Below are 18614 nucleotides of genomic sequence, written 5' to 3'. Positions count from 1 at the left end.
ATTTGATGAGCCCAGCTAGTTGAAGCAGCACTGTGGAAAGTTAGCTCAGTGCCAACAAAGATAACCTGGAAAGCTTCCCAATCGATGATATTTTCCCTCTCATTCCATCCCCACACCAACTGTCTGTTCATCTGTTTCTCTTAAATGAAAGGTGCATTAAAATGTGCGCCAAACTCTCTGAAGACCTCCGCACTTAATTAAAACAGAACAGACAGGCTGCGTCTCAAATGGAACCCTATAGTGCACTACTTTGGACTAGGAGCTTGTATAGGGAATAGGATGCCATTTAAGATGTAGAAAAAAATGTTTGCAACTTTTTTTTACCCAGAATAGATGTGGAAATGTTTTCTCAAATGGAATGCCAACACTACTGATCAAGAAGGAGCCACCCCCCTCTCCCTTTGTGAGAGTGAAGCCTACAAATTGTGTGAAATAAAATATGGCATTGTGCATTAGAATGGAATCCATAAGAGAAGAAGCGCTTCGAGAAATAGTGGAGGTGCCTTTGTTGGAGTCGACGCCGTACAATGAGGACAGACTCTGGCCTTTGTGAGCCATCAAACACATGCCTACAGATGTAGGATATGCATTTGATCACCCTGTTGCAGGATAACGTTCCTGCAGTGCAGGACATTTTAAAATAGTTGTGTATTTGAGGTTTAAAAAGACTTCTGAAGTTTCTCATTTCCACTTTGACATTTCAGACCTGCGTTACTAAAAATGTATCAACACCTACAAAAACATGTCCATTAATTATAATCCACATAATAATTTCCTGTTGCTGCAGGATTGTTTTTCTGCTGTAGCAAACTGGCTCAAATGAAGATCCTACATCTGTACATATTGTTTAGATGTGACTTTTAAAGGGGAAAGGAGGAAGAGTATGCATTAGCTGCAGTATAACGTGGCTCTGTGTACTATACATTCAATCTTAGTCTGTATAGAATATGAACGATTTATCCTGCAACTATTCAACTGGGACTGTCCTTGATATTTACATTTTACCATCAAGGTCATCCGACAAGGCTCCAGAGTAATGTAAAATGTTACTCTTATTACTCACTAGCCCTCTCTTACGAAGTTGAAAAAAGCTAAGGATTGGATTTGATTGGAAGAAGTGTTTCTCTACTGTGGAAAAACCAAACACATTGTCCATGGTTGATTAACATGCCCTTTGTACTTATGATATAGCATAAACTGTAAGATATTTAAGATAAGTGATGACTGTGCAAAGGGCCTGTCAAGGCTTAGAACAATGTCTGGTTAAGGCTGAGGCTGCGTACCAAACAGGGCTAACAAAATACTGCACTATGAAGGGAATAGGGTGTCCTTAGGGACATAGCCTCAATCTTAACAGTACCTAGTGTCCAACCTCATTGTGAAAGATCATGGAGATGTGAGTTCTCCCAGATGATTCAACGAGGTACTCACTTCACACAATGGCTCCAATGTTTACAACAGACAAGTTCGTTTCCTTCCAACAATTATGAGGGAAATTCAATCTCCGGAAATGTTTGTTTTCTTGTCCATTAGACCAAACAATTACACAATCCCCAAAGGTTTACAAAAACATTTGTCTTCAAAGGACAATTTAGAAAATGTATATCCACGCTTTCCCAGACAATGCAATTACATTTTTTTCCCCTTTTCCCATTCATGGTCACTAGTTGCGAGGAGATGAATGTTTAAGTGTTGTGTTCGTTCAACGTCTACATCCCTCCTTTACAATAAGTCATAAATTGCAATTGCAACTTCGTTGGCCGTGACCAGATTGAGGCTGGGTTTTTTTGTTGTATTTTTCAGTCTATGTCTTTCATTTGCTGTAGGGGTTATTTAGCATTATAAACTGGGTGGTTCGTGCCATGAATGCTGACTGGCTGACATCCGTGGTATATCGGACCGTATACCGCATGTGTGACAAAACATTTATTTTTCCTGCTCTAATTACGTTGGTAACCAGTTTATAATAGCAATAAGGCACCTCTGGATTACTGAAGTGATCAAAGAATCTAATGCATTCAAATGGCTCTAATTAAGCAATAAGGCACGAGGGGGTGTGGTATATGGCCAATGTACCACGGCTAAGGGATGTATCCAGGCACTCCGCGTTGCGTCAAGCAGAAGAACATCCCTTAACCGTTGTATATTGGCCATATACCACACCCCCTCGTGCCTTATTGCTTAATTAGAGCCAGTTGAATGCATTAGATTCTTTAATCACTTCAGTAAAAGCTATTGGTGGTGGGTTGACTTAATATGCTCTAGCGGTTTTGTAACATTGTACCCAGTTCAATGCATTTGATTATTGCATCATTTTGGTAAAAGCTACACAATAGACTGGTGGTGGGTTGATATGAAATAATTGTGTCTTACTACAGTACTGACAGTAGCTAGCTGTCTACTACCTTTCAGTTATTTACTTCAACTTTAGTAGAAAATGGTTCTCTGAGAATTCCTTTTTCCTTTGCTTTGCCTTGTATTTTCTGAAAAGATTCTCTTGAGATAAATGACCACTCCAGTGCAGAGGATGACAGCCTACACAAAGATGATATTGAATTGATTTCTGAAATGTTTCAGAACTGACATTTTTAGGTATACGCCAAGAAATGAATCATAAAAAATTGATTAAAAACCCCTTGAATGGCTGACACAGGAATATTATTTGTGATGATTAACTTGACTCAGTCATTACAGAGGGAGTCAAGTCAGAGTGCCTCAGACAAAATTGCTTTTTTCGTTCCCATTGAATTTCCCAGGTATTTATTTATTTTTTTTCCCGACTTTAGAATTCAGAATGATATTTTTCCTTATTGCAGCACGATGGACCTATTGATAGTACAGCAATACACATATATGCATACTGGTATTCTGAAAACATGGAAACAAATGATGTGCTGTATGTCATGTACATTTAGTGTATTCAGATGTCTGAAAGCTCATGTTACTGTTATGCACTAGAGCCTTTAAACATGAGAAGCTTATAGGTAGGGTGTAACTGGGGACTGTGGGTGGAGAGTGGGGTTATAGGGAGATGTACCCTCTATCATTGTCATAACAACCATCCCTGGGGTGGGGGGTGAGGGGCACCATTTCCTCATTAAATAATTGACTGTTCTCAAAATGACCTCTCCCCTACACACCTCAGATCGTCTAAAATCCTACAGTTCTCATGACTAACCTACCTATACGCTACATCAGTCCTACAGTTCTCATGACTAACCTACCTATACGCTACATCAATCCTACAGTTCTCATGACTAACCTACCTATACGCTACATCAATCCTACAGTTCTCATGACTAACCTACCTATACTACGCTACATCAATCCTACAGTTCTCATGACTAACCTACCTATAAGCTACATCAATCCTACAGTTCTCATGACTAACCTACCTATAAGCTACATCAGTCCTACAGTTCTCATGACTAACCTACCTATGCTATCCTACAGTTCTCATGACTAACCTACCATACATCAATCCTACAGTCCTACAGTTCTCATGACTAACCTACCTACATCACAGTTCTCATGACTAATCAATCAATCCTACAGTTCTCATCAATCCTACAGTTGCTACATCAATCCTACAGTTCTCTAACCTACCTATACGCTACATCAATCCTACAGTTCTCATGACTAACCTACCTATACGCTACATCAGTCCTACAGTTCTCATGACTAACCTACCTACGCCATCAATCCTACAGTTCTCATGAATAACCTACCTATACGATACATCAATCCTACAGTTCTCATGACTAACCTACAGTTCTCATGACTAACCTACCTATAAGCTACATCAATCCTACAGTTCTCATGACTAACCTACCTATACGCTACATCAATCCTACAGTTCTACCATGCTACATCAATCCTAAGTTCTCCTAACCTACCTATACGCTACATCAATCCTACAGTTCTCATGACTAACCTACCTATAAGCTACATCAATCCTACAGTTCTCATGGCAGTACATACAATCTCACATCATCTCCCTCTCTGTTTGTCCTTCCAGAGCTATTCCGGACAGGGAGGAGGAGGAGGCATGACTAACCTACCAGTTCTCACCTGGGAACGGTGCTACAGGACTAACCATCAATCCTACAGTTCTCATGAATAACCTACCTATACGCTACATCAAACCTACAGTTCTCATGACTAACCTACCTATACGCTACATCAATCCTACAGTTCTCATGGGGACAGTTCTCATGGACTACGAGATACAGTTCTCCCCCAGTTCTCATACCACGCGCTCCATCAATCCCATGAATAACCTCCTAACCACAATCCCAGAGCCCTCCCTACTCCACCTGATGGACCCAGAGTCGCTACATCAATCCTACAGGCTACCTGTGCCACTCCCATCATCTCCCTCTCTGTTTGGGCCCACCACAACGGCCTGCTCAACCCCTACTCCTACCAGGAGCTGCCCGCCCTCATGATGTCCAATATGCTGGCCCAAGAGGGCCACCTGCCCTCCAGCCAAATGCCCTCGGTGAGTCCCCCACAAGCGGTTTGCTTTGATATCACACCTGGGTTGAAATACTATTCGAAATCATTTCCAATACTTCATCTGTGCTCTATTTAGTTTTCCTGTTGCAACGGAGCTTGTAGACCAGTTCTACAAACGACTGGTCCGCCCACCTGGCAGACCAGGCAGCCTTAAGCAAACACAACAAAGTATTGCAAGTAGTCGGTCTGATACTGATTCACCCACTACATAATTTGGTGGTAGCAACAACTGGTGGTCAGAGGGTTGTGTTCCTTGTCGCTTGCCTGAGGAGACTAGTATGCCTAAAATAGTTTGCAGTTTGAAACAGATACAGTTTGAAACAACTGTCTCAAAATGGGCATTTCTACAAATAGTTTGGATGAGGAGAACATAGATGGTTTGGATCAAGGGAAAGTATATAGTTTTATTTTGCTCTAGACTGCCTACTCTTCTGCTTTGTAACTTTTTGAATAGTCAAATTTTACATTAACAACACAGGCTATGTAAATCATGTCTCTGTTGGTTTCATATGACATGCAATATCAAGAAGAAGGTAAAGTAAGAGATTGCCCTGTGAGCTCTGACACACAAAGGTTTGTGGGTAAATCCAGCAGTGTCAAACATCCAATATGAATACACTGATTGCTATAATGTATGAATACAGCCTCACTCAGCCTTTTTACACAAACTTCTTCAGTGTGCCACAAGTTGTCATCCTTAGCCATAATTGTATTCATGAGAAAAGGCAGGAAATCGACATTGTTTCCATATGTCTGGAATGAGATCATTCTCTATAAAACAGTCAAATGCATCCCAAATGGCACCCTCTTCTCTGCAAGGTTCACAACTTTTGACAAGGGCTCATAGGGCTCTGGTTGAAAGTAGTGCACTATGTAGGGAATAGGGTGCATTTTGGGACATATTTATCATCTACTGTATACACCATCAGTATAATGAAACTGTCTATATAGAGAGTAGAGACACTTTCATGTACCTGGTCAGAGAAACAAAGTGTCATTTTAATTGAGAAAATTAAATCTACTTTTTTTTATACAGAAACTGTATAGAGACTGAGAGTTCAAGGTATTAACTTAGGACCAGCATATCTGATTGTATACTTGGTCATACTGTATCATCAATACACACAATTATGGCTTTGGAAATGATATCCGCACAAAAACAAATATCAGCTTTTTTATTACTATTAAAAATATTATCCAGACAGTAAATATGGATATTTGATATTTCACAAAATAACTTTGGTTATGGTGTCTTTTGAGAGTCTTTTAATGTAGCCAAGTAGAGGACATGGAGGTATTTTCTACACTAAACAGGATGAGACCTTCAAGCGTTCAAGAGTTTATATGTCTTTGGGTTTTTGAAAAGCGCTATATAATAAAGTATTATTGATCAAGTATTACTATTATTTATTATTATTATTATTATTATTATTCACAGCCATACATGTCTTCCACTTATAGTAATGGCTGCATCTTATTTGATCCTTACAGATCATCCAGGTTGTCAATTTGTCTTTTGTAGAAGCATATACAGAGAGAGCATCCATACATTGTGTACTAGATAACATCATGATTGTATGTCATATACAGTGCCTTGCGAAAGTATTCGCCCCCATTGAACTTTGCGACCTTTTGCCACATTTCAGGCTTCAAACATAAAGATATAAAACTGTATTTTTTTGTGAAGAATCAACAACAAGTGGGACACAATCATGAAGTGGAACGACATTTATTGGATATTTCAAACTTTTTTAACAAATCAAAAACTGAAAAATTGGGCGTGCAAAATTATTCAGCCCCCTTAAGTTAATACTTTGTAGCGCCACCTTTTGCTGCGATTACAGCTGTAAGTTTGAAATATCCAATAAATGTCGTTCCACTTCATGATTGTGTCCCACTTGTTGTTGATTCTTCACAATAAAATACAGTTTTATATCTTTATGTTTGAAGCCTGAAATGTGGCAAAATGTCGCAAAGTTCAAGGGGGCGAATACTTTCGCAAGGCACTGTATATGTTTGCCCCAAATACATGATACACACAAGATTGTATACGTGGAGAAATATATAAATACTCATGTACACAGTATTGTTTCGAGGACAAGGAGTATATTTGAATGTGATTAATCACTATACTCATGTGACTTCACATCTGTATACTATATATTAGTGTTGGTGTATATAGTTGTGTATATATTGGTGTATATATTAGTGTTGGTGTATATAGTTGGTTTATATATTGGTGTATATATTACTGATGGTGTATATAGTTGGTTTTTATATTGGTGTATATATTATGGATGGTGTATATAGTTGGTTTATATATTGGTGTATATATTACTGAATGTGTATATAGTTGTGTATATATTGGTGTATATATTAGTGTTGGTGTATATAGTTGGTTTATATATTGGTGTATATATTAGTGTTGGTGTATATAGTTGGTTTATATATTGGTTTATATATTACTGATGGTGTATATAGTTCTATATGTTGGTGTATATATTACTGATGGTGTATATAGTTGGTTTATATATTGGTGTATATATTAGTGTTGGTGTATATAGTTGTGTATATATTGGTGTATATATTAGTGTTGGTGTATATAGTTGGTTTATATATTGGTGTATATATTAGTGTTGGTGTATATAGTTGGTTTATATATTAGTGTTGGTGTATATAGTTGGTTTATATATTGGTGTATATATTAGTGTTGGTGTATATAGTTGTGTATATATTGGTGTATATATTAGTGTTGGTGTATATAGTTGTGTATATATTGGTGTATATATTAGTGTTGGTGTATATAGTTGTGTATATATTGGTGTATATATTAGTGTTGGTGTATATAGTTGTGTATATATTGGTGTATATATTAGTGTTGGTGTATATAGTTGGTTTATATATTGGTTTATATATTACTGATGGTGTATATAGTACTATATGTTGGTGTATATATTACTGATGGTGTATATAGTTGGTTTATATATTGGTGTATATACTACTGATGGTGTATATAGTTGTGTATATATTGGTGTATATATTAGTGTTGGTGTATATAGTTGGCATATATTGATGTATATTTTAGTTTTCAAATCAGAATCAGAATCAAATCAAATTTTGTTTGTCACATACATATGTTTAGCACATGTTATTGTGGGTGTAGCAAAACGCTTGTGTTTCTAGCTCCAACAGGGCAGTAATATCTAACAAGTAATATATAACAATAGACACAATCTAAACTAAAGTAAAGTAAAGTAAATAGATATTCATTTTTTGACAAGCAATGTCAGAGCGGAATAGATTAAGATACAGTAGAATAGGACAGATTACAGTATATACATATGAGATGAGTAATGCATAGACTAAGATACAGTAGAATAGGACAGTATATTCATTAGACTAAGATACAGTAGAATAGGACAGACAGTATATACATATGAGATGAGTAATGCATAGACTAAGATACAGTAGCAATGTCTAAGATACAGTAGAATAGGACAGATTACAGTATATACATATGAGATGAGTAATGCATAGACTAAGATACAGTAGAATAGGACAGATTACAGTATATACATATGAGATGAGTAATGCATAGACTAAGATACAGTAGAATAGGACAGATTACAGTATATACATATGAGATGAGTAATGCATAGACTAAGATACAGTAGAATAGGACAGATTACAGTATATACATGTATATGGGGGTGACACTCTAGACCCAAACTGTTACAGACCAATATCCATCCTGCCCGGCCTTTCCAATGTCTTCGAAAGCCACAGTTAACAAACAGATCACTGACCATTTAGAATCCCACCGTACCTTCTCCGCTGTGCTCAAGGTACTAAATGATATCATAACCGCCATCGATAAAAGACAGTCGTCTTCATCGACCTGGCCAAGGCTTTTGACTCTGTCAATCACCGTATGCTTATCGGCAGACTCAACAGCCTAGGTTTCTCAAATGACTGCCTCGCCTGGTTCTCCAACTGCTTCTCTGATTGAGTTCAGTGTGTCAAATCGGAGGGCCTGTTGTCCGGACCTCTGGCAGTCTCTATGGGGGTGTCGCAGGGTTAAATTCTCGGGCCAACTCTTTTCTCTGTATACATCAATGATGTCGCTCTTGCTGCGGGTGATTCCCTGATCCACCTCTACTCAGACAACACCATTCTGTAGACATCTGGCCCTTCTTTGGACACTGTGTTAACAAATCTCCAAACTAGCTTCAATGCCATACAACACTCCTTCCGTGGCCTCCAACTGCTCTTAAACACTAGTAAAACTAAATGCATGCTCTTCAACCGATCACTGCCCGTACCCATCCGACTAGCATCACTACTCTGGACGGTTCTGACTTAGAATAAGTGGACAACTACAAATACCTAGGTGTCTGGTTAGACTGTAAACTCTCCTTCCAGACTCATATTAAGCATCTCCAATCCAAAATTAAATCTAGAATCTGCTTCCTATTTCGCAACAAAGCCTCCTTCATTCACGCTGCCAAACATACCCTCAAAAACTGACTATCCTACCGATCCTCGACTTCGGCAATATCATTTACAAAATAGCCTCCAACACTCTGCTCAGCAACCTGGATGCAGTCTATCACAGTGCCATCCATTTTGTCACCAATGCCCCATTTACCACCCACCACTGAGACCTGTATGCTCTAGTTGGCTGGCCCTCGCTACATATTCTTCGCCAGACCCACTGGCTCCAGGTCATGTATAAGTCTTTGCTAGGTAAAGCTCCGCCTTATCTCAGCTCACTGGTCACCATAACAACACCCACCCGTAGCACACACTCCAGCAGGTATATCTTACTGGTCATCCCCAAAGCCAACACCGCCTTTCCTTCCAGTTTTCTGCTGCCAGTGACTGGAACGAATTGCAAAAATCGCTGAAGTTGGAGACTTATATCTCCCTCACTAACTTTAAACATCAGCTATCTGAGCATTACATTTTTTTTTACATTTAAGTCATTTAGCAGACGCTCTTATCCAGAGCGACTTACAAATTGGTGCATTCACCTTATGACATCGAGTGGAACAGTCACTTTAAAATAGTGCAGGGGGGTGAGAGGGATTACTTATCCTATCCTAGGTATTCCTTAAAGAGGTGGGGTTTCAGGTGTCTCCGGAAGGTGGTGATTGACTCACCGATCGCTGCAGCTGTACACAGCCCATCTCTAAATAGCCCATCCAACTACCTACCTGTTCACCATATTGTTTTTATTTACTTTTTTTGCTCTTTTGCACACCAGTATTTCTACTTGCACATCATCATCTGCACATCTATCACTCCAGTGTTAATTTGCTAAATTGTAATTACTTCGCTACTATGGCCTATTTATTGCCTTACCTCCTTACTCCATTTGCACGCACTGTATATAGATTTTTCTGTTATTGACTGTACTTTTGTTTATCCCATGTGTAACTCTGTGTTGATGTTTTTTGTCGCACTGCTTTGCTTTATCTTGGCCAGGTCGCAGTTGTAAATGAGAACTTGTTTTCAACTGGCCTACCTGGTTAAAGAAAGGTGAAATATATATATATATATATATTTTTTTAAATAAGTAATGCAAAATATGTAAACATCATTAATATCAAGATTCAGGTATGACCCAGATGCAGACAGTGTTGAAGAATCAAACGTTTATTACTAAAACAGGTGCAGGAAAATGGCAGGCATATGACAGGTCAAAGGCAGGGATGGATCAATAATACAGAGAGGGTGCAAAGGGTACAGAACAGCAGGCAGGGTCAGGTCAGGGTCAGGGTCAGGGTCAGGGTCAGGGTCAGGGTCAGGGCAGGCAGGGGTCAATAATACAGAGAGGGTGCAAAGGGTACAGAACAGCAGGCAGGGTCAGGGTCAGGGCAGGCAGGGGTCAATAATACAGAGAGGGTGCAAAGGGTACAGAACAGCAGGCAGGGTCAGGGTCAGGGTCAGGTCAGGCAGGGGTCATTAAGCCAGTAAGGTGAGGTAAGGTACAGAACGGCAGGCAGTCTCAGGGTCAGGGCAGGCAGGGGTCAACAAGCCAGTAAGGTGAGGTAAGGTACAGAACGGCAGGCAGTCTCAGGGTCAGGGCAGACAGGGGTCATTAAGCCAGTAAGGTACAGAACAGCAGGCAGGCTCAGGTTCAGGGCAGGCATAATGGTCAAAACCGGGAAGGACTAGAATACAGGAGCAAGAAACAGGCATGAGCAGGGGAACGAACTCTAGTAGGCTTCATGAACAAAATGAACTGGCAACAGACAAACAGAGAACACAGGTATAAAGACACAGGGGATAATGGGGAAGATTGGCGACACCTGGAGGGGGGTGGAGACAAGCATAAAGACGTGAAACAGATCAGGGTGTGACAATTAAAGTGACTAGTGTTCCAATGCTTAAAGAGGCCAGTGACTTCAAGTCTATGTATATAGGGCAGCAGCCTCGAATGTGCTAGTAATGGCTATTTAACAGTCGGATGGCCTCGGTCCCAGCTTTGATGCACCTGTACTGACCTCGCCTTCTGGATGATAGCGGGGTAAATAGGCAGTGGCTCGGGAGGTTGTTGTCCTTTTTGCCTTCCTGTGACATCGGCTGCTGTAGGTGTCCTGGAGGGCAGATAGTTTGCCCCGGGTGATGTGTTGGGCAGACTTCACCACCCTCTGGAGAGCCCTGCATTTGCGGGCGATACAGTTTCTGTACCAGATGGTGATACAGCCCAACAGGATGCTCTCAATTGTGCATCTGTTAAAGTTTGTGAGGGTTTTAGGTGCCAATCCAAATTTCTTCAACCTGCCTAAGGTTGAAGAGGTGCCGCTGCGCCTTCTTCACTACACTGTCTGTGTGAGTGGACCATTTCAGTTTGTCAGTGATGTGTACGCTGAGTAACTTGAAGCTTTCCATCTTCTCCTCTGCTATCCTGACGATGTGGATGGGGGCGTGTTCCCTCTGCTGTTTCCTAAAGTCCACGATCAGCTCCTTTGTTTAATTTACATTGGGTGAGAGGTGATTTTCCTGGCACCACAGTTCCAGGGACCTCACCTCCTCCCTTTACTATTGGTATATATAGTTGGTGTATATATTGGCATATATATCAGAGTTGCTGTATCGGTGTGTATGCTGTTGTATTGGTGTTGTTGTGACAATCTTTTTCTACTGTATATATTTGTATCATGTTGTGTTGGAACACGGCTCAATGTGTTGTTGTGGCCTCTTTTTCTACTTCTTCCTCTCCATAAACAGTATCTCTGCTCTTGAAATGGATCTAGTACATCTGGAGGTCAGCCCTTACATTCAGTCTTGAGCACATTGAAAAAAAATCCATTAGGTTTCATCTTTCCTGCATCAGCCATTCTATTGTGGCTCTGCAGTGAGATCTGTTTTCATCAGAAAGATTCAATACGTGAGCTGGACAATGAAAATAGTGCAATGGGGATGGATGGAGCGAGAATAAGAGAGAGGGAAGGGGGAGAGAGAGTGAGAGAAAGAGAAAGAGAGAGAGAGAGAGAGAGAGAGAGAGAGAGAGAGAGAGAGAGAGAGAGAGAGAGAGAGAGAGAGAGAGAGAGAGAGAGAGAGAGAGAGAGAGAGAGAGAAGGGGAGAGAGAAAGAAGAGAGAGAGAGAGAGAGAGAGAGAGAGAGAGAGAGAGAGAGAGAGAGAGAGAGAGAGAGAGAGAGAGAGAGGAGAGAGAGAAAGAAAGAGAGAGAGAGAGAGAGAGAGAGAGAGAGAGAGAGAGAGAGAGAGAGAGAGAGAGAGAGAGGAGAGAGAGAGAGAGAGAGGGGAGAGAGAGAGAGGGGAGAGAGAGAGAGAGAGAGAGAGAGAGAGAGAGAGAGAGAGAGAGAGAGAGAGAGAGAGAGAGAGAGAAAGACAGACAGACAGACAGACAGAAAGACAGACAGAGACAGACAGAGAGGTATATTGCTGAAAGGGAAAATAGCTCTCATTCTAAATGGGCATTTATCATCAATTTTCAACACATTTATTTAAGGACTTGAGTATTAGATGTATAAGAAATGATGCAGTTCAGGAAAAGAGGTTCACATATTTGGCCCTAACATAAATACTGAAAGACTTATGGGCTTCAAACCAAGCCCTTCCAAATTCAGTAAACTAACAGAACACCAGAAGTAATACGTAGTTTGAAGGCAGAGCATAACTTGGGTGTATAAGACAAATCTTTGCATATACTGTAGCTTAGTATGTTATCTTATATTATATGCATATGTTATATGTATTAGCTCCCAGTGTTAAACATTTCAGGCCCAGCTGCCTTGTGGGAATATATGGCATTTAGTGTGGAGGATCAGTGGATGGTGCTGGTGTGAATTAGCATGTATTAGCTGAAAGCTAATGGTATTGTTAGCTAGTGATGAACCTGCAAGTACGCATTTCGTTGCACTGTGTTCTCCATGTATATCATGTGTATATGACAAATAAATTAACTTGAACTTGAAAACCTAATAAGCTAAAAACTAATAATAATAATAATAATAATAATAATAATAATAATATTAGCTAAAATCTTATAAGAGTGCGCACATTCATTTATCAACTAAAGCTGATAGCCTCTTCTTTCTGAACACTCCCAGACCGCCCTGTGTGCTAAATGCTAATGCTAAATGCTAGCTGTAGGTGCATACCTACTGTACAGCTTTACATCATCCCTATACACCCACACCTCTTCTCCACAAACATATGTCTTATGATTTGTGCTTCTTTTCAAAACTTTGCTCAGCTTCTTACCCAAACACACCTAAAAACACGTGTCAATCAGCAAGCCACAAACACAGAGTGCTGAGAGACAATAAAACGCTCCCTCTCATCTGCATAGGTAAAGTACTAACTATGCTGCTGTTGTTCTTCCCCCAACAATTAGGCCTGAAACATATCCTTGACTGTACTTCCCTGATTTGGTTGAGAGGCATTTTCAATTCATAAGGGCCTAAACTGATGGTTATTGTGTTGCAGTCCTGAGCCCGTCCTGGACGAACCCGATATCTTTCAGAGAGCCTTTTCTCTGATGCACTTGGCAAGCCCCCCACTCTCTCTGTCCAATGTGTTAACTGTCATAGCATCTTCCACAAGTTCCAAAACACATTAGACATTTAATATCCACGCTCAGGTTGCACTGAATTTATCCATACAGTTTAGGGAGATAACCATCGGCCTATGGTAGAGGGTTTCTGGACAAGAATTACGTGGTGGAGGGTTTCTGGACTAGGATTAGGTGGTGGAAGGTTTCTGGACTAGGATTAGGTGGTGGAGGGTTTCTGGACTAGGATTAGGTGGTGGAGGGTTTCTGGACTAGGATTAGGTGGTGGAGGGTTTTTGGACTAGGATTAGGTGGTGGAAGGTTTCTGGACTAGGATTATGTGGTGGAGGGTTTCTGGACTAGGATTAGGTGGTGGAGGGTTTCTGGAATAGGATTAGGTGGTGGAGGGTTTCTGGACTAGGATTAGGTGGTGGAGGGTTTCTGGACTAGGATTACGTGGTGGAGGGTTTCTGGACTAGGATTAGGTGGTGGAGGGTTTCTGGACTAGGATTAGGTGGTGGAGGGTTTCTGGACTAGGATTAGGTGGTGGAGGGTTTTTGGACTAGGATTAGGTGGTGGAAGGTTTCTGGACTAGGATTACGTGGTGGAGGGTTTCTGGACTAGGATTAGGTGGTGGAGGGTTTCTGGACTAGTATTACGTGGTGGAGGGTTTCTGGACTAGGATTACGTACTGGGTCCCACAGTTGTTTATTGTGCCCTGCCTTGGCTTGTGCATTTGCTTTGGAGGTGCCCTGTATGTGTTAATGACCAGAGTGCGAAGTTGTATTCCAGTTTATTCGTCCTGCTACTGGTCTGTACTACCTGGCCAGTCTACGACTGGTCTCTACTACCTGGCCAGTCTACTACTGGTCTGTGTTACCTGGCCAGTCGACTACTGGTCTGTGTTACCTGGCCAGTCTACTGCTGGTCTGTGTTACCTGGCCAGTCTACTACTGGTCTGTACTACATGTCCAGTCTATTACTGGTCTGTGTTACCTGGCCAGTCTACTACTGGTCTGTACTACGTGGCCAGTCTACTACTGGTCTGTACTACGTGGCCAATTCTACTACTGCTCTGTGTTCCACCTGGCCAGTCTACTACTGGTCTGTACTACGTGGCCAGTCTACTACTGGTCTGTACTACGTGGCCAGTCTACTACTGCTCTCTGTGCCACCTGGCCAGTCTACTACTGCTCTCTGTGCCACCTGGCCAGTCTACTACTGCTCTCTGTGCCACCTGGCCAGTCTACTACTGCTCTGTGTGCCACCTGGCCAGTCTACTACTGCTCTGTGTGCCACCTGGCCAGTGTACTACTGCTCTGTACTACGTGGCCAGTCTACTACTGCTCTGTACTACGTGGCCAGTCTACTACTGCTCTGTGTTCCACCTGGCCAGTCTACTACTGGTCTGTACTACGTGACCAGTCTACTACTGCTCTGTGTTCCACCTGGCCAGTCTACTACTGGTCTGTACTACGTGGCCAGTCTACTACTGGTCTGTACTACGTGGCCAGTCTACTACTGCTCTCTGTGCCACCTGGCCAGTCTACTACTGCTCTCTGTGCCACCTGGCCAGTCTACTACTGCTCTCTGTGCCACCTGGCCAGTCTACTACTGCTCTGTGTGCCACCTGGCCAGTCTACTACTGCTCTGTGTGCCACCTGGCCAGTGTACTACTGCTCTGTACTACGTGGCCAGTGTACTACTGCTCTGTACTACGTGGCCAGTCTACTACTGCTCTGTGTTCCACCTGGCCAGTCTACTACTGGTCTGTACTACGTGGCCAGTCTACTACTGCTCTGTGTTCCACCTGGCCAGTCTACTACTGGTCTGTACTACGTGGCCAGTCTACTACTGGTCTGTGCCACTTGGCCAGTCTACTACTGGTCTGTGTTACCTGGATATTTCCAGAAATACTGCATATGAAGGGTGCCCTGAGTTTTTGTTCTAGAAATTGTTCTTTCTGAACACAGTATGCTCATCCACCTTTCATCATGAAATTGCTGTCATCCTAAACACAAACAGTACTTCAACTTGAATCATGAATCTTTGACTGGGTATCTTATTCATACCTTGCATTTACTTATCTTAGTCATCATCATTGTCAACATTAAAGTGTTCATATTAAATAGTTATTGATCCATGCATAGATCACCAAGGGATTTTGTTATTAGCTTCATTTGAATATCAAGGTATTAACGCTACTAGCATGTTGTTATGCTAATATGCTAATATTTCTTCATTTGATTTATTGTGTGTTTATTGATAGATTAATGTTTTGTTGTGTTTAGGGCTCGCAAAAAAATATGTTACACTGTACTTGTGCACGTAACATTAACTTGAGACTTGAAACTATGCTCATGTACCCTGTTACAGGATGCATGAGGACAATGAGGGAGGGCAATTAGTTGACCCCCATTGTCATGGAAGTTAATTAACGATATTACAAAGAGGTAGACGCCAAGGATTCTCATATTCAGCTTGCAGCTTTATATTGGCTTTTGTTCCAATGTTTTAAATGCAAGACTGAATTAACAATCCTTTAATCTCCTAACTATTATTCCAAGGATGAATTGAACGGTATTAATCTTGACCCGGTTGTCATGTTAAAGGTGGCAGCGAGATGGGTTTCCGGTCTCCGGAGCTTAAGGCAGGTGTTCTCTGAGTGTATGTGAATGAAAGATGAGCCACAATGTCAACTTAACTTGTCACAGACAAAACTAATGAATTAAGGAAAAGATACTAGAGGTGCAGCTTAATGTGTTCTCCCTAATGCCAGCTTTCAGTCATTTAACTAGATTTGCACATTGCCTGCCAATGTGGAGAGATGATGCAATGTAGATTAGCAAATGGATAATGCATTTGACATTTATTATGTGCATTGTTAAAATAACAAATAGACCATGGCTACTTGCTGTACATTGATTTTTCTCTTGTAGTTTCAAATTATGTTTGATCAAATGTATTATTTTTCAAGGCAAGATGATTTCTTACCCAATCTACTTCAATTGAACTATTTAATGTAATTGAACTCATGAATTTCAAGTCATTGATCCATCTGGTAAATTCAAAGAGGTCTTAAGTGTCTGTTAAAAAGTCCATAGTACAATCACATAGTTAGGTTTTAGATTTCCGTCAATAACTATTTTTTTCAATTTTACCCCCCTTTTTCCTCCACCATTTCATGGTATCCAATTGTTAGTAATTACTATCTTGTCTCATCGCTACAATTCCCGTACGGGCTCGGGCATCCAACCCGGAAGCCAGCCACACCAATGTGTCGGAGGAAACGTTGTGCACCTGGCGACCTTGGTTAGCGCGCAATGCGCCCGGCCCGCTATGAGGGTTGGTGGTGCAGAATGAGACAAGGATATCCCTACCGGCCAAACCCTCCCTAACCCGGAAGACGCTAGGCCAATTGTGCATCGCCCCACAGACCTCCCAGTTGCGGCCTGCTGCGACAGAGCCTGGGTGCGATCCCAGAGTCTCTGGTGGCACAGCTAGGGCTGCGATTCCCTAGACCACTGAGACAGAGCCTGGGCACGATCCCAGAGTCTCTGGTGGCACAGCTAGCGCTGCGATGCCCTAGACCACTGAGACAGAGCCTAGTGCTGCGATGCCCTAGACCACTGAGACAGAGCCTAGCGCTGCGATGCCCTAGACCACTGAGACAGAGCCTAGCGCTGCGATGCCCTAGACCACTGAGACAGAGCCTAGCGCTGCGATGCCCTAGACCACTGAGACAGAGCCTAGCGCTGCGATGCCCTAGACCACTGAGACAGAGCCTAGCGCTGCAATGCCCAAGACCACTGCGCCACCCGGGAGGTTTTAGATTTCCATCAATAACTTCTATCGTGTTTACCAGGTAGTACTAGCCTGCTATAGATTTTCTGCAAAGGGATTGCTACTCTATTCTACCCTCTTTATTCAAATAGAATACATTATGGTTAATGGTATAAAACCCATTTCTCTATCTAGAGACCTTCATTCTCAGTGATTGGTTAAAAGGATTATAGCGTCTCTAGGGAAATGATAGATCAATTTCTTTAGTTTAGTTTTTTATCAATGTTCGACACGCATGACAAAGGATGTATCTTATATATTGTATGAAATATTACAATAGGCTCGGACAGATGATCAATGCCTCCAAAACAAATGGGGAAAAACATGTTTGTGTTTGATAGCCCTGTGAAACCTGTGAAAGAGAGAGAGAGAGAGAGAGAGAGAGAGAGAGAGAGAGAGAGAGAGAGAGAGAGAGAGAGAGAGAGAGAGAGAGAGAGAGAGAGAGAGAGAGAGAGAGAGAGAGAGAGAGAGAGAGAGAGGCCTGCTTCTTAAACAGATTTTCTTTTCACCTTTTGCGATTATTTATTTTCAAATAGTCCTTCAGGCTAATGTTCCATTTTCTTATTTCACAGGCCCTTTTTCCATAAATGAAGCATTGTCGTAATAAATCATTGGACAAACAGAGACTTGTGCAAACCCTGAAAGGTCTAAAGATTTATGTAACACATTCATGTTTTCCACTTCCTCATTTTAGTACTCCACTGGTAAAGCTTGGCTAATAAAAGGTCCTATTAATATTTCCTGTTGCTAAGCAACCGCCAGCAGTCAAGTAATAGCATTCTGGTGGAAAAATAGATGACCGATAAGGACAAATTCAATTATTTTATCATCTCCTGGGAAAAGGTGCCTTATTTCTCTGGAAATGTGATATGAAACTGTAGTTGTATATTGTGAAGAAATATTTGAGTGAAATAGAAAGTTATTTCCAATTTCATTGTGTCAAATAGGACTTCTTATTTATGATAAAGTCAATTAGCTTTAAGATTAATTAAGCTAATCAAGGGATAAGGTATGGAATACATTTTATGTTTCTTAACCTCTAAAAGTGTAACGGTTTTCTAGGTGTGTTGAAGGAGAGTCGGACCAAACTGCAGCGTGTAGATTGCGATCCATGTTTAATGAACAAAAAAACGTAACACGAATCTAAAACACAAAAATTACAAAAACAAAGAACGTAACGAAAACCGAAACAGCCTATACTAGTGAAAACTAACACAGACAGGAACAAGG

The 18614-nt window shown here is 41.3% G+C and overlaps 1 protein-coding gene across 1 annotated transcript in view; it reads left to right on the top strand.

The window, feature by feature from the left end:
- Positions 1-1388: 1388 nt before the first annotated feature.
- The window catches only part of LOC124016424 (TOX high mobility group box family member 2-like), a 91317-nt gene continuing 74091 nt past the window's right edge, over positions 1389-18614 (top strand). Inside the window, exons 1-2 of the mRNA XM_046331986.1 lie at positions 1389-1396; positions 4300-4501. Coding sequence (XP_046187942.1) covers positions 1389-1396; positions 4300-4501 — 210 coding nt within the window. The remainder of the gene's footprint in view (positions 1397-4299; positions 4502-18614) is intronic.

The sequence above is a fragment of the Oncorhynchus gorbuscha genome, linkage group LG03 (genome assembly GCF_021184085.1).
Source record: "Oncorhynchus gorbuscha isolate QuinsamMale2020 ecotype Even-year linkage group LG03, OgorEven_v1.0, whole genome shotgun sequence".
Taxonomy (NCBI): Eukaryota; Metazoa; Chordata; class Actinopteri; order Salmoniformes; family Salmonidae; genus Oncorhynchus; species Oncorhynchus gorbuscha.
Note: the sequence above shows the minus strand (reverse complement) of the source record. Positions and strands in the feature narration are given on the sequence as shown.